The sequence below is a fragment of the Chlorocebus sabaeus genome, chromosome 21 (genome assembly GCF_047675955.1).
Source record: "Chlorocebus sabaeus isolate Y175 chromosome 21, mChlSab1.0.hap1, whole genome shotgun sequence".
Lineage (NCBI taxonomy): Eukaryota > Metazoa > Chordata > Mammalia > Primates > Cercopithecidae > Chlorocebus > Chlorocebus sabaeus.
In genome coordinates, this window is record NC_132924.1 from 90,014,940 (window position 1) to 90,032,450 (window position 17,511).

General features: G+C 39.0%; 1 protein-coding gene across 15 annotated transcripts in view; it reads left to right on the forward strand.

Moving 5' to 3' along the window:
* Nucleotides 1-17,511, forward strand: part of ST7 (suppression of tumorigenicity 7) — a 276,697-nt gene that overhangs the window by 204,498 nt on the left and 54,688 nt on the right. For all 15 annotated transcript variants that reach the window (XM_073009298.1, XM_007982681.3, XM_007982683.3 and 12 more), the window contains one exon: nt 13,027-13,141. In XM_073009298.1, the coding sequence (XP_072865399.1) occupies nt 13,027-13,141 (115 nt within the window). The remainder of the gene's footprint in view (nt 1-13,026; nt 13,142-17,511) is intronic.

Below are 17,511 nucleotides of genomic sequence, written 5' to 3' on the forward strand. Positions count from 1 at the left end.
TCCTTCCTAATAACATAGATAAAACAGTGGTGCTCTCAGACCTTTGATTTTGGAAAGTTCTTAGATTCTTAAAGTTAGGTAAAGAATTGTCACTGAGGCAGGTAGAGGTAGAGGACAACCTTTGAAGATTTCCAAGTTTTGACCAGGTTTGCTTGTTGTTTTTATCTGATTGAGAAACAAACGGAAAAGGAAGTTTTACACTGAAACGTTTTTGTTGGTCTGTGCATAAATGCAAAACTTGTCTCATTCATTTTAATTTTTAAGGAAAAGCTTCCTCTTTGGACCAAATGGATCACAGTTTTGACAGGAAAAGTAGATACTTATTTAAATAAACTTCCAGCCCTTTGAGTCTTTGGGAGACACAAAACTCTCATTGGAAGATCATCAGCGTGCCTGCAACTGTTACTTCTCTTTAGTTCTCAATGATGGATGCATTTACATAATGTGCTCAGTTCAGTGAAGAACTAGTTAACTGGTGAACTAGTGAACATGTGGATCATGTATTGACCATATTACTTTTCAATAGATGCAGCTTAATATTTGTCTTTAGATTCGTTGTGAAAATGACATTTTCTACTAGTGTATGTTTAGGCCTCTCAAGACTCAGTACTGCATTTTATAGTGATCTGTATAAATGGAATTCTCGTGGGCCTCTGAGGACTCTGGTAAACAATTCATTCTTCCCGTTCACGGCCCTTAGTGTCAGTAAAAATTACTGACAAAATAATAACCATGCAATATACAGTGTCTTTTCTATTTTCTATTTATGCCTTTATTTGAAACCATAATTAAATAATGTCAAACTTGCAACTATAACAAAATAGTATCCGCTCTTTGAATATAACACAGGCCAAATTCTATAAACTTTAATTAGCCCAAGCTTGTATTGACCTCACTAGGAATCTGGCTGAGGATCTCTTTTAGTTAACCTCTGCCTTAAAGTATATAAACATTTTCCCATTGCCTTTCTCACTCAAGGAACAATACATGCATAACTAAACTAATAAAATGCTTAAATAGATACAAATCAAACGTGAAAGGTTTAAACTGTTGTTTTCATCCTGTAAGTCAGCTGAGAAAAAGTATACAGACCGTAGTTCTAAATTATGTCCATAGAGTATTTCAAATCCAGTGAATTAACTCTGCCTTTTTTTTCCCATTTGAGCTCATAAATGTTAACCTCAGAAGTGCCTCAAATTCTTCCATTGAAATAAACTTGAACTGACAATAGCCAGATGATGTAAAATTGAAACTGAAATTCTATCCTTGGCCCATCCCATGTTCTTCCCCATAGGTATTAGAGGACTCATAGAAGAGTTAGCATTTTCATTCTGTGTGAGCTGTAATATTTGGGTAAAAGAGGGCATATAAATTTCTTGCTGCCAAGAAAAAATCAATTACCAGTGTGGAGAAGATAGCGGGCAATAAATAAACAGAACTATGCTAGATACTGAGCACGTTTAAAGATTTATTTAGAATGACTTAGCTGATAGAAAACAGGCCTTTATATTTATCATATGCTTTCATTCAAAACTTGATATGGGAACTGCGGTCTTTTTGTAATAGAAAGGCTAATTATGTTACCAAGTATTTATTTGGTACATTATTTTAAAATAAGTAAATTGAGTTATGTTCTGTTGTGCAACTAAAAATGAAAACTATTCATGTATAGCATAGCCTGGCGTGGTGACACACGCCTGTAGTCCCAGCTACTCGGGAAGCTGAGGCAGGAGAATTGCTGGAACCTAGAAGGCGGAGGTTGCAGTGAGCCGAGATCACACCACTGCACTCCAGCCTGGGCAACAGAGCAAGAGACTCCGTCTCAAAAAACAAAACAAACAAAAAAGCAAGGCAGGCGCAGTAGCTCCTGCCTGTAATCCCAGCGCTTTGGGAGACTGAGGCGGGTGGATCACCTGAGGTGAGGAGTTCAAGACCATCCTGGCCAGCATGGTGAAACCCTGTCTCCACTAATAATACAAAAATTAGCCGGGTGTGGTGCCTAATTTAAATTTAATTCCTCAGCCTCCAGAGTAGCTGGGATTATAGCTACCCTGAGGCAGGAGAATCGCTTGAACCCAGGAGGCAAAGGTTGCAGTAAGCCGACATCGCCCCACTGCACTCCAGCCTGGGCGACAGAGTGAAACTGTGTCTCAAAAAAAAAAAAAAAAAAAAAAAAAGGAAAGAAAAAGAAAAGAAAGAGAGAAAAGAAAAGAAAACTATTCATATGTAGCAAATCAAATAGCACTTTGAAAATGTACTATATCTGTGTCAACGTTATTTATTGATAATGACCCCCTACGTGTCTGTGTGGGATCTCTACATGTAGCGGGAGCTAGGTGTTAGCCCCGTATTACTGATGAGGAAAATGAGCTCATCTGGTGCCAAGAAACTTCACTTTCCCTGGGTATCAACCCAGATCTATCTGATTGCAAAAGTGGTGCTGCTCTTGACTTCTATAATGTGCCCTCTCTCCCGTGACAATCCCTTTCATCTCTCTCTCTCTGTCTCCCATCCATCCATCCATCCATCCATCCATCCATATACACATCCCCCACGTATATGAGTTTGTGCATGTGTATATATACACATACATATACATGCATATATATACATATATGTATTTCTTCTCTTTTATTTTGAAAACAATGTGCCAGAGAGTCATTAATGTGGTTTTAGAGAAGAAGCAAGAAGGAATTTTTGTCACCCCAAAATTTTATTAGGTAGTCTTATCTAGCCTAATCCCAACCCCAATACTAAGGGTTAGACAGGGAAGGGACTTACCTTATGGTTAATGTAACTGTTAGGCATTCTTCAGGATAAAATATTAATTCTTAAAGTTCCTTACACCCTATCTGTCGGTGAACCTACTCTCTGAAACTCACAGAGAATTAAGAAGCGGGGCTCCAGCTATGCTTCCTGTGGGATTAGCAGTTATTATCTTGATATTATTATAGAATTCAAGTACAGAGTATTCAAATCTATTAAATCAAATTATTTTAGGGGAAAGTTCTCTAAATATTGTTCAATCAAAGACACTCTTTTTTTTTGTTTTTTTTTTGTTTTTTTAAGATGCCAACACCACCATAAGTAGCTACAGAGCCAAACCCCTGAAAGGAAGAAGTAATTTTGCCTCAAAAGGCACTTAGAAAATAAGAAAACAAATCAAGGTCTAATGAAAATTAAACTCTTTAAGAATTACATATGAAAAGTACATCTCACAAACACCCTATTTTTGAGGAAGAAACTTTTAAAACATAAAAATGTATGCAGAATGTTGTGTAAAAATCATAGCTGCACTGCTTAGAATTTAAAATAAGTAATAATACATAGTAACAAATTCATTAGTTAAAATTTTTGCATTTTTCCCCTCACCTTCTTTCCTTTTATTTTTTATTTTTTTTTTCTTTATTCACCTTCTTTTTTTACAAGAAATAAAATAATGTAGATAAAGCTGTGGCCCTCATCTGACCACTGCTCACACTATTCACCTTCCCTGAGGCACCAACGAGTCTGTTTTTTCAGTTTTCTTTCTTTCTTTCTTTTTCTTTTTTCCAAGATGAAGCCCTGCTCTGTTGCCCAGGCTGGAGTGCAATGGCGCAATCTTGGCTCACTGCAGCCTCTGTCTCCTGGGTTTAAGTGATTCTCCTGCCTCAACCTCCCAAGTAGCTGGGATTATAGGCATGCGCCAGCATGTCCAGCTAATTTTTGTATTTTTAGTAGAGATGGGGTTTCACTATGTTGGCCAGGCTGGTCTCAAACTCCTGACCTCACAGTATCTGCCTGCCTTGGCCTCCCAAATTGCTGGGATTACAGGCGTGAGCCACCACACCTGGGCCTCATTTTGTTTTCTGACATTTCCATAATATAGCCCATAAACTATACATTGTATTGTTTTGTGTTCATTTTTGGTTTAATTATATCATGTCAGATTTTAGAACAGATATAGTGTACTTATTCACTGAAAACTACTTGATTTTGGTAACTTGTATATGCAGTTGATCTCAGCCTTATGTGTTCATCTTATCTTTCTAACTACTGAGGTTCTAAGTATAATTTGCTCTCATTTCTATGACTTGCCTTTAAGAATAACAATCAGTTGCCACTTTTTGTGAAAATAAAAAATTATCGATTATCTTTTATGCAATAGGTAGGGGTCAGTCTTAATGAACTGTGTGTCCTGATGCCTAGCATATAGCAAGGATTTCATATTTGTTAATGTTTACTGAATGAATGATTAATGTTTACTGAATGAATAATCCTTTTAGATAAGGAAAAAATAAAATAAAACTGCTTGATTTTTGTCCACATTAAGATATCTTAAATTCTAACCCATTTATTTTTTCTGCTGAATAGCATTTTGTCATATAAGTATACCCCATTATCTGTTTAGTCCACTATTTGTGATGAGATTTTCCTCATCCCTAGTGAATGTCCGCACACTGGGGATATTTACTATGGATGAGGAAAATCCCATCACAAATAGTGGACTAAACAATAGTGTCCAGGGGATGTAGCCGGGAGAAGAGGTGCTGGGTTGTACGGTAGGCTTTTTCCATTTTGCTACAGTCTGCCAAACCAGCTGTGTATAAGAGATGTTATGTTTTTAGAATATAGTATCATTATGAAACTTCTTTTATGAAGATATTTTGGCTTTTACATTTTATTCCTATTAACCAGGAGTTGGCAAACTAAGGCCTGTGGGCCAAATCTGGTTTCCTACCTGTTTTTGTAATTAAAGTTCACTGTAGTCATCCTACACTGGTATGGAACATTAGAAGTTATTCCTTCTGTTGAGCTATAATTTTGTATCTTTTAACAAATCTCTCTCTATCCTCTGCCCTTCCCAGCTTCTAGTATCCTCTGTTCTACTTTTTAGTTCTAGGAGCTCAACTTTGTTTTTCTTCTGCATAGGAATGAGAACATGCATGATTAACTTTCCGTTCCTGGCTTATTTCGCTTAACATAATAGTGTCCTCTGGTTTTATCCATCTTGCTGCAAATGATAGGATTTTATTCTTTTTTATGCCTGGGTGATATTTCATTGTGTATATGCCACACTTTCCTTATCCATTCATCTGTAGTTGGACACCTATGTTGATTCCATGTCTTGGCTATTGTGAATAATGCTGTAGTAGAGATGTGGGTGCAGACGTCTCTTTGATATACTAATTTCCTTTGTTTGGATAAATGCCCCGTAGTGGGATTGCTGGATCACATGGTTATTCTATTTGTAGTTTTTTTGAAGAACCTCCATACTGTTCTCCATAGTGGCTATACTAGTTTACAGTCCTACCAAAAGTGTATAAGAATTTCCCTTTTTCTGCATTCTTGCCAGTGTTTGTTATTATTTATTTATTTATTTATTTTTGGTCTTTTTTACAATAGCCATTCTAACTGGAGGGAGATGATATTACATTGTGTTTTTGATTTGCATTTCTCTGATAATTGTGAGGTTGAGCATTTTTTTCATATATTTGTTGGTCATTTGTATGTCTTCTTTTGAGAAGTATGTGTTCAGATAATTTGACCATTTTTTAATTGGATTGTTTGTTGTTTTGCTGTTGGGATGTTTGAGTTCCTTGTATATTCTGGGCATTAATCCCATCAGAGAAGTAGTTTGCAAATATTTTCTCCTATAGGTTGTCTGTCTTATAACTCTGTTGTTTCCTTTGCTGTGCAGAAGCTTTGTAGTTTGACATAATCCTATTTATTTTTCCTTATGTTACCTGTGCTTTTGAGGTCTTATTCTAAAATATTTTCCCAGACCAATGTCCTGAAGCATTTCCCCTATGTTTTCTTCTAGTGGTTTTATAGTCTTGGACCTTACATTGAGGTTTTTGGAAGCAGTCTACAGTTTTGCTGCAATCTCTATCAAAATACCAATGACATTCTTCGTAGAAACAGAAAAGCAATCCTAAAATCTGTATGGAACCACAAACGACCCCAAATAGGTACAAAGCAATTCTAAGCAAAAAGTACAAAGCTGAAGTCATCATACTATAAATTATTATAACCCAAACTGCACGGTACTGGCATCAAAACAGACACACAGGCTGGGCACGGTGGCTCAAGCCTGTAATCCCAGCACTTTGGGAGGCCGAGACGGTCGGATCACGAAATCAGGAGATCGAGACCATCCTGGCTAACACGGTGAAACCCCGTCTCTACTAAAAAACACAAAAAAATTAGCCGGGCGTGGTGGTGGGTGCCTGTAGTCCCAGCTACTCGGGAGGCTGAGGCAGGAGAATGGCGTAAACCCAGGAGGCGGAGCTTGCAGTGAGCTGAGATCCGGCCACTGCACTCCAGCCTGGGCGACAGAGCGAGACTCCGTCTCAAAAAAAAAAACAAAAAAAAAACAGACACACAAACTGATGGAACAGAATAAAGAGGCCAGAAATTCATCCACATATCTATAGCCAACTGATTTTGACAAAGGTGCCAAGAACACTCATTGGAGAAAGGGCAGTCTCTTCAATAAACGGTGTTGGGGAAACTGGATATTCATATGCAAAAGAATAAAACTAGTCCCCCACCTCTCACCCTCTAGTTTATTATTTTTAGTTTTTTAAAAATTATCTAATATTCAGCCGCATAAATAAGATGATTTCAGAATGTGATAGAAACAACGGAAAGTCGTGATATGAGGGGTGGGTGGTGACATTAGGTAGGGTGGTAGAGAGAGTCTGAGAAGATACCATATGAACTAAGACCCAGGAGATGAAGAAACAAAAGCTCAGAGAGGTTAAATAATTTGTACAAATTCACACAGGTAGTAAATGGCAGAGGTTGGATTTTAATTCAGGAAGAACTTTAAATTTAGGACTCTTTCCTCTGTAATACATCTATCTTCTTAAATTCATGTAAACACAATACAAAGATGATACAGTAGTATTGTGTGAGAAGCGTAAGCAAAATGGTTTAGTTCTGGACTTGGCAACCCAGAAACTAGGGTTCTGATGTTTTGAAATTTGGACTCAGTGCTGATGACTGAGTTTGGATCATAATCCCAGCACTAACTTGGCTGAATCACTTAAACTTGCAGCCTTTATTGTTTTTTGGTGGGGCGGGGGTGGGAGGGAGCTCGTCTGTAAAGTGAGGAGGGTGTTTGGATGATCTCCATGGACTCTTCTGGCTCTCACTTTCTACGATGTTGTGACTTTAGGAGGTGATATTTGATCTGGGCTTTGGAGGGTGGGGTGATTTTGACAGGCTGCCTTGTAAATGAGGGGAAGAGGTATTCCAGGTGGTGAAAACAGTTCGAGCAGAAACACGGTGGCTAGGAACAGTAGAAAGGATTCTGGGAATGGTGCATAATAATCTGGTTTGACAAGACTAGAATTTAATCCTGCAGAAGACAGGAGAGGCCGGAGGAATCTGGCCTTGAACTGAGAGAGGGCCTTAAAAGTTATGCTTAAGAGCTGGGAATTGTTTCCCTGGAATTGCAGAATTTGAAAGGTTCTTGGTCCTTTCTTTAGTATCCCTGTCCCATGACTGGCTTCTCTGTATATAAGTAGTTCTGGTGACAGAGACTTCTCTAGACCATCTATTCCATTTTCAGACAGTTCTAAGTATAAGAAAATTCTGAACATTGAGTCAAAACATACAGGTTCTACCTATACCTTGTCCAAGGTGTAGATAATGGAAGATTATAAATGATAAAGAACATGTTTAGGGATATGTAATTCAATGGCCTGAAGTAGAGCTGTGGCAGCAGACATATAATATTATAACATGTACTCTAAAGCAATAGAAATGTAAAGCCTTTAAAAAGTATTCCAGTCATGAAGTGTGTGTTGAGCACCTATGATAGGTTGGTCACTGATGAAGAATACAGCAATAAGGCATAGTTCCTGCTCTCACGTTCTTCTCAGACTCATGGAGAAGATGGGCCAGTAGATGATTGTGACAAGGACTCTGGTGGTTCAGGCCAGGAGTACTTAACCTGCAGATGAAGGTAAGAGGTCAGGAGTCAGGGGCCAGGTAAAGATTTCCTGGAAATTGAAGAGCGACCAGATTGACCAAGATGGGAGGGCGCTCCGGGGGGGAGGAGCTTGGATAGATGCATGAGTGAACGCGGCCTGTTTAAGGAACTGAAAGCTGTTCTATGCCAGGTGTGTGGTGTGTGTGAAGTGGGTAGAAGTGAGGCTGGCACGGGAGACAGGGACTTGTCACAAGGGGCTGTGTTCGCCATGCCAAGCATCTTAGATTATATCCGGAATTGAGTGAGAAGCCAGTATTCCTAAAAATGGCTGTCCCCCTCCCCAGTTCATAGAATGAATGTTAGAACAAAATTTTTAAAAATTAGAACATATAGAAAATATGAAAGAAGAAATAAAAATCACCTTTAATATCAACTAGAAATAACTGCTGTTAACATTTTAGTATATTAGTATAATTTAGTATATTGGTATAATTTTAGTGTATGTCTAACCAAGTATGTTTCTATGCATAGGCTCATAAGAAAAGCATGATTTTATTGCAAAATATAGTTTGTATCCTGCTTTCTCTAGTGTAATATTGTATGCCAGCATTTCCCAGGCCATGCTGTTGAAAGTTTTTTGAGAACTTAACTTCTAATGACAACATATAATAGCTCACAAGGTGACTATAGTTTATTATACTTTAATATCTCATAATGGGTTAAATTTTAAGTTGCTTGCATTTTAAAAATTTTTACTATTACCAATAATGTGATAAACAGCTTTGTAAATTTGTATTCACATCTGATTATTTCCTTGGGATAAATCTCGTCATGTCAGTGGTTGCCTTTTAAGCAGGAGTGTGATGGACTCACTTGTGTATAAGAGTCTTTATGGGCTGGGCGCGGTGGCTCATGCCTGTAATCCCAGCACTTTGGGAGGCTGAGGTGGGCGGATCACGCAGTCAGGAGATGGAGAAACCCTGTCTGGCTAACATGGTGAAACCTTGTCTCTACTAAAGATACAAAACATTAGCCGGGCGTGGTGACGGGCGCCTATAGTCCCAGCTACTTGGGAGGCTGAGGCAGGAGAATGGTATGAACCCAGGAGGCAGAGCTTGCAGTGAGCCCAGATGGCACCACTGCACTCCAGACTGGGTGACAGAGTGAGACTCCATCTCAAAAAAAAAAAAAAAAAAAAAAAAAAAAAGCCTTTATGACTGCATTGGAAGGGTGGATTGGAAAGAAGTGATTGGAGGCAAATGGACAAATGCAGATGCTATTGGAGCAATTTAGGTAATGTATGAGGGCATAAGTTACCGGCAGCATGGTTAGAGAAAAGAGAGATAGTAATGATTCTTAAGGGGTATGTTTGCAAAACAGAGCTTTCAGTGAATGTAATGAAAGCTATCAACATGTTTTAAATATCAACTCAGGGGTTGCAGGGCGTCTAAAGTGGCTGTAAGGAGAAGAGGGTGACAAGAGGTTAATGGTTCTTTTCTCTGAGATAGGAAATACCAAGGAGGGAAGAACAGGTTTGAAGGGTTGACCTGGGAAGAGGGAAATTGTCAGCTCAGTATTACGTGTGTTGCCTTTAAGGACACTCAGGTAAAACTGTCAGGAAGACAGTTGGCAGGATGTTAGGTTGTGGAAGTCATTCCCATGGAGATGCTGATGCTGAGACCCTGGAAATGACAACGGTTCTAGAGATCAGGGTGTTTAAGATAAGAGGATGCAGGACATAACCTGCAAGAAGACTTATTCCTAAGTCAGAGACAAGGGGAAACTAGAAAAGGAGCTGTGAGATAAGTATGAAGAAAACCAGAAGAGAATACTGTTGAAGAAGCCAAGACAGGCAAGCGTTTGAAAGAAAAAGCTATCAGACTTTCATATGATGCAGAGGTCAAGCAAGAAAAGGGCGGAGGGTGTCCACAGGAGCAATCTCAGTCACCTGTAGATGGGGACAAGCAGATTCAGGTTGTGTGGAGGTAAGCCAGATTGTAGCGAAGCAGTATGGAGTAAACAGAGCCAAGGGAGTTGTGGGCTTTTCTCTAAGATAGCTTGTTTGAGGGGCTGGAGAGGGCAGTGGAGGCAGCAGAGGGTTCACTTTTTCTTCCTGTTTATATTGAATTAGGAAAGCTAGATTTACGAATTGTCATATGACTTTAATTACCTCTCCAACATTTGCTTTTTACCATGTTTAAAATCCTTTTATTGGTGATGTGTTTTTGAACAGTTTACCCTGTCTGAGCTTCCAATGAAAGCACTGTTGTTTAAGCTCCTAGCATCTTACCTCAAGTTCTGTTGGAACCGGGTGAGACCTCATGTTTGCATATGCGGTCTCATTGAGTTTTAATAAGACTCAGTTTTTAAGCTTCAGCAAGTAATATTTGGAATTACACTTTTTAAATTATAGAATATGATTTGTGTCCTTGAAGTTTGATCAATTGCCTGAAGAATTGCCTGAAAACAATAAATGTTTAAATGTTGCAATTTAGAGAATGTCTTTATTGTGTTGCCAAATGCTGAATGACAGAGAGCTTTAATTCTAACTAGCTTTAATTAGAAAGAGAAAAAAAATCAAAGAGTAATGTCAACTAGAATCAAAATGAACCAGAACAAGAAGTACTTTTATTGGTTACAGAACATCAGCAATGTGTGGTATAGTCTTATTCACTTCCTTTATCAACAGTGAAAATACTGCAGGCCTCTCTGAGGAAGTTCGGACCATCAGTCTTACTGAACTCGTAATCAGTTTAATAGGGGTTTTTCATTAGTAATATGATGCTCTTTTGGGCTGCAGAAAATTATTTATTTTTAAAGATAGGGTAAATGATTCTTGGCTTTAAAAAACAAAGCAATATGGTAAATGTTACTAATGAAGGAAGAACTGGATGGTCAATGTAGTATATTCACTGATTTTTTGCTTAGCAGTGAATTAGCCTATTTTTGAGTATTATTTCTCTCAGCATAATTACTTTAAAGATGTTGACATCGAAAACAGTTACCACTTTTTTAGAGGTTATTATGTTATAATAGATAGCAGTTATCCAGGTAGAGGATTAGAGGAGAATATATCTGTGATTCTGCTCTATAAAGAACCTGGTTACCTTTCTTTTAAGATAACATTTTACTTTTCTTTTTCTTGAACCTGGTTATCTTTGTTTTAAGATAAGATTTTACCTTTCCTTTTTTTTGAACCTGGTTAACTTTCTTTTAAGATGAGATTTCTTCTTTTTCTTCTTCTTCTTCTCCTCCTCCTCCCTCCTCCTCTCCTCCCTCCTCCTCCCTCCTCCTCCTCCCTCCTCCTCCTCCTCCTCCTCCTCCTCCTCCTCCTCCTCCTCCCCCTCCCCCTGCTCCCCCTCCTCCTCCTCCTCCTCCTCCTCCTTCTTCTTCTTCGAGATGGAGTCTCACTCTGTTGCCCAGACTGGAACACAGTGGCATGATCTCAGCTCATTGCAACCTCCACCGCTCAGGTTCAAGCAATTCTCCTGCCTCAGCCTCCTAAGTAGCTGGGACTACAGGTGTGTGCCACCGCACCTGGCTAATTTTTGTATTTTTAGTAGAGAGGGGGTTTTGCCATGTTGGACAGGCTGGTGTCAAACTCCTGACCTCAGGTGATCCACTTGCCTCGGCCTCTCAAAGTGCTGGGGTTATAGGCATGAGCCACTATGCCTGGCCAGATTTTACCTTTCTTGAAGATAAAAAATTTACTCTGAAATTCTTTGTCTTTCTTCTTTCTCTTTGCTTCCCAGTGAAGTTCAATATTGTATATTTTAACTTCCTTTGGGCCTCTCTTCATCTTCATCTAGTCTAGAACCCTTGGACCATTCCTTTAATCATTCATTCACCACCATAGTCCAGTCTCTTGCTCCTTGAATTTTATTGAACCTAATTCAGTCCACCCAGGCTCAACCTAATCATTTGACATCTTGCTACTGTACCTGGATTGCTGGCCACTGCTAGGTAAAACTTGACCACCATGCAATTATAACCTCTATAAATTTATGGTCTCCAGTCTGTTAGGCCCTCAAGACAGCCTTAGCAATTCTTTTTTTTTTCCTGAGCAGTTCACCACCGCGTGGCTGTTTTTTACTTTCACCCCATCTTTAAGCTTCTTCCCTGCCACCTATTAGTCTCAGAAGATGATCTTGGCCCCGGTTTTATGGAGGCCACCAGGCAGGAACTCGTAAACCTTCCTCTTTACTACCACCCCCATCACTACCTACAAATTTTCTTTTAACCCATGTCACTTTCTAGCTATTTTTCTACTTTGTCTCCCTAACTTTGCCTAACTAGGCTACTTGAAAGAGTAGGGCCCCCTTGTTTACCCTTCTACAGTCTGGCTTCCATCCAAACTGCTGCTGGTGAAGTTACCAGTGACCTAACTGGTAAAGCCTGTGAGATATTTTTCATCCTTTACCTTGTTTGGTTTCTCCATGGCATTTTATCTTTATTGAGTATTTTCTTCAACTTTTATGAAAACCTCTCTTTGAATCTTATCCCACCTTATCGGAAAAGAAAGAAGCATTTAATGATTTACAAAATAATAATTGATATGAACTCTTATAACCCAATATTAATTATACTTTTAAGAATTGAATTATACTTTTATATAAATACAATTCAGTATTATACTTTAAAAATAAGAAATGCTATAATCCCAGCACTTTGGGAGGCCGAGGTGGGTGGATCACGAGGTCAGGAGATCAAGACCATCCTGGCTAACATGGTGAAACCCCATCTCTACTAAAAATATAAAAAATTAGCCGGGCATGGTGGTACGTGCCTGTAGTCCCAGCTATTTGGGAGGCTGAGGTAGGAGAATCTCTTGAACCTGGGAGATGGAGCTTGCAGTGAACTGAGATTGCACTGCTGCACTACAGCCTGGGCAACAGAGCAAGACTCCGTTTCAAATAAATGAATAAATAAGAAATGCTTATTCCTTAAAATGCTTAACTCTAGTAATCATTTTACTGTGTGTGTGTGTGTATATATATATATATATAAATGTGATATATACAGTAAATATGTACAATAAAATATGTATAATAAAAGTATAAGACATATATAATATGCTAATTATTCCTTGGTTTCTTCTGCCCTAGTTAATGAAGGAGTTCCCCCTTCTGAGCATGTTCAATATCCATGAAAACCTTTTAGAAGCCCTTCTGGAACTACAAGCATATGCTGATGTTCAAGCAGTCTTAGCTAAGTATGATGGTAAGTCCTTGGGTATTTTTATTTACTTGACTGTTCCTCTTTTGATGTATTTTCCCTGATTAGATTGGAAGGGTCATTTTAAATAGCACAGCACTTTTGTAACCTTACTCTTACAGAATTTTCACCTACAGTTTTTTGATGGTGTTTGGTAGAATCTTAGAATTTCATGGTTAGCAAGGACCAGAAATGTGGCATGGCATGTATCCCGTTCCTCTCCTTCCCTCCCTACAGGCTCCCCTCGTGCTCTCCCCATCACGCAGTTATGTCTACTCTGCTCTACTACCTCTGTGGTCAGGAATCACCCAGAACCTCACAGGCAGTGCCTATCCTGTAGGGGCAGCACTGACTGTTAGAGCTCTTGCTATAACTCCACATCGGTTCACTGTGACCACTGCCTACTGGGCACATTACCCTTTGGAGCAATGTAGAACAGCTAGTATCCCTTGCACATATGACAACTCAGTAAATATTGGAAGATGAAATCATATCCCCTTCATCCCATCTCTTCTCATTAGCAGCAGAATATCCCGATTTCTTTAAATAGCAGGCTTTAAGTTCGTTTGCCATTCTGGTTACTCAGTCATGAACTTATTCCATTTTGCCTGTTCCTAAGAAATCAGAAAAATAAGCGGCACATCCTAGATGTTTTAAAACTCTAATGTCATTATCTATGAATTCATGATTTGATTAATTGGACAAAAATTGTCCACATAATTACCTGCCATGACATAGTTACTAAAATATATGCAGAGCTTCATACTATTTTGCTTCATTTCAGCAACCATCTTCCTAAAGTGTTTGCTTGTAAAATGGATATAGGGAATGATTACTTATTATATAATCATTTTTTGGTTTATGAAATATTTTTTCTTTAGTAAGCATCTTCAGTGCATTTAAAGAATTATTCAGATTACAAAGCATATAGAGCAAACTATACCATATGGGTCTTTTTTTTTTTTTTTTTTTAGAGATAGGGTCTTCCTCTCTGTTGCCCCAGATGGAGTAGTATAGTGGTATGATCATAGTTCACTGTAACCTTGAACTCCTGGGCTCCAGCCATCCTCCTGCTTCAGCCTCCCAAGTAACTAGGACTATAGGAGTGTGCCCTCATGCTTGGCTAATTTTTAGGGGGTTTTTTTTGTAGAGACTGGTTATCATTATGTTACCCAGGCTGGTCTCAAACTCCTGGCCTCAAGTGAACTTCTCACCTTGGCTTCCCAAAGCACTGGGAGTACAGGCGTGAGCCACCACACCTGGCCATTGGGTCTTATTTTTGACACATTTCTTCATAAAGAATCTCTGAAATGGATGAGAGTTGTTATCTCCTATAGTTGAGGGAACTCAGGCATTATGAGATTGTTGTTGTTTTTGTTTCATTTTCTTCAAATTCTTGCTCAAATTTATGGAAACTAAAAGCCTTCAGCCAGTGATGGCATCATTTTGCCTGTGCAGACATGAGTACCCTGTGTAACAAGATATATGCCACCTAGTATGGAACTGATTTTAGAAACAGAGAAAAGTATTTGTGGAGCACCTTAAAGTAAACAAAATAAAGACTGTTCAGCTTTCATGTCAGCCCACTTGTATTCTCTATTTATATGCTAAAATCTTACTCGTGGTTCAGCTAAACGGTGGTCCAATCTTAGGGGTCTAAACTGTTGGGCTGCCTTGTAGGCAAAAATCCTCATACGTTGACATTCTTTTAGTACCAAAGGAATTCAGTCCCACGGCCATGGGTTCAGGTGGCAGTGCACTTTTCCGAATGCCACTCTGTAGCCATCAGTGCCATAGCAATCCCTAATGCTAACCTGTACTCAATCTGATATATCAAGCCTTAAGAAATAAAACTTTAATCAGTAGAGCCTTTGGGATGGCAAGCCTCTTAAGGCTCCTTTCATGAAGATCTCCGTTCATTACAGAAATCATCAGCCTTGTGTTATAAGACTGATTGTAAAATAAAGAAATGGAACTCCCCATTGTCTCTAACTATCCCATTGCACAGCCTCTGTTCCACAACATCCAAAAGCTGATTTATTAGATTCTGATAACATATGTTCGCATTATTTGTTACAACAGCTCGTCCCACCCTCCACTGAAACTTGGCTCACACTTTGAAAAATTCTTTTGTTGCAAATGGACAAACTCACCATACCAAGGCCCTTGTGTTGAGCTTTGTTTATGTTGTGTACCTGGCAACAGAGATGATGTTCTTGTTCATTATTCATGGAAAAAGAGCCTCATTAGTGGCAGGACACATATTGTTGCTGAGATGCCTCGTTAGGGGTTTTGAGTTTAGCAGTTGTCAATAGAGTACAGATGACCTAACACCGAGTGAATTCTGAAGGGAGTTTTGGTGCTGACTTGGCTCAGGCCTGTATCATTTACAGTAGAAATATAATGAAGTGGCTGCTGAAGTTACTGTTCTTAAGGGTTGAGCTGCAGCCACTGAAGATTGTGGAAAAACATGCCTCTTGTTTCTCACCCCATATCATGAAATGGGTTCTTTCAAGTTCATCCTTGCTGCTTTTCCTGGAGACGTCTACTGAACTGCTGGTTCCTTATCTGGCCCTGGGTGAGGAGGTGGGTACTTTAGAGGTCTTGGAGTACAGACAGCTCTTAGGGTGTCCTGTTCTTCACCCTGGTTCAGATGTCTAATCCATGAGATGCTGGAGACAGCACTTAGAATCCCAGCCCCTTCATCCCTCTCTGTAGAGCCACACCCAAAGCAGCAGGATTATATGTCCTTTTTACTAATTGGAATGCTCTGGTTGGGTGGCCATTTCTTGGATTGTTTTTGGGTACAGCAATCCTTCTTTATTACATTTGCTAGGTGGCTGAATTTTTTAAGTAGTATGCTGGGAACACAATGGGATTAGTTCTGCTTTTCTGACCTTTGCAAAAAGATTTAGAAAAATGGCAAGGCACTGGGGACCAGGGATGAGGGTGGTGAAGAACATATTTTGAGGGAAAGAAGGGAGGCAAAATGTATTCCCCTAGTCTCATTGTTCTTCACCACCTTAAAAAAAAGTTTGGCTTTGAGTTCGGAAATCAGTAACAATCATACACTCCTGTGTCCCCACAAAGATTGCCAGTTGATTGGACATATCTCATCGTAGTCTGCAGTCTGATTTTGATTTTGCCATTGAGATAACTTCTAATGTTTTATTATTCCAGGTGTTAGTCTAAAATACTGTATTGCTATCCTCAGGCGTTTTCATACTCTTATGTGTTCAATTTGTGAATCAACATTATAGGTGGGCAGTTTTATTCCAGGTGGCTGGTCCTGGTTCTGTCATGTTCTTCACACAGTGACTAAAATAGCAGCAGCAATAGCTAGCATTTATTGAGTTCCTGTAATGTGTCAGTATCAGACATGATTCAAACCACAAGTATATTGGGTAGATACTATTGTTAGCCCCATTTTGCGGATATGGTAACTGGTACAAAAAGAAGGTAATTGCTCAAAGGAAGAGCCTATAATATCAAAGTAAAGCCATGTAGATGTTATGTTATGAGAGAAAAGTGATCGACTGAGAACAGCTTCATTAAATATGATGTGAATTCTACAAGGAAAGGAAAGCCAGGATAAAAACTGAGGTGGTCTGACTCCGGACCCGTGCTTTTAACCACCACACTTACACTCTTTCTGCTGTTGGCAGTATTTATTTAAATTGTTTTTATGAATTCCATTGTTCTTGTTGTTGTTATTAGCCACAATTTATTGAGAACCTACCATGTGCCAAGCATGTTATTAGCTTGGCATTAGCTTTACCCTCACAATAACCCTGCAAGGAGGCAATTATTCCATTTTAGCAGATGCAGAAACTGAGGCTTTGTGAGATTAAATAACTTACAAGCCCACATTCTTAGAAAACTGCAGAGCTGGGATTCAAATCCAGATCCAGCTGGCTTTAAATCCCATGTGTTTTCCATAAATGTAAGCCTTCCAAAAGTGATGTGCTGGGCCTCTCTCACTCCTCTTTCAAAGGCATGACTTAGGTGGGCTGAAGCCATGGCGCAGAATTTCAGTGATGCCACATTGTCTTGTAAGGTTCCTTTCTAATCATTTTTTAAGAACTGAGTGTATCTGTATTTGCTTGTCTTTCTGAAACTGTCTTCAAAATATGACTTCCCATCTTCAATCAACTTGTGTCTAATTTTTTTAATCACAAAAGGGATTTGATGTAAGGGGTTCATTTAATTTGAGATTTATCTTTTTCTTCAGTCATACATTTGCTATAAAGACAGCAATGTTTTCAAGATCATTAAGTCATGAGAACCTTCTTTTAGAAGCCATTGCAAAAATTGTTACAAGCTTTGGATTGCCTTTCAAAGAAGTTTATAGGCCACCTAGGTTGAAAACTTAAGTC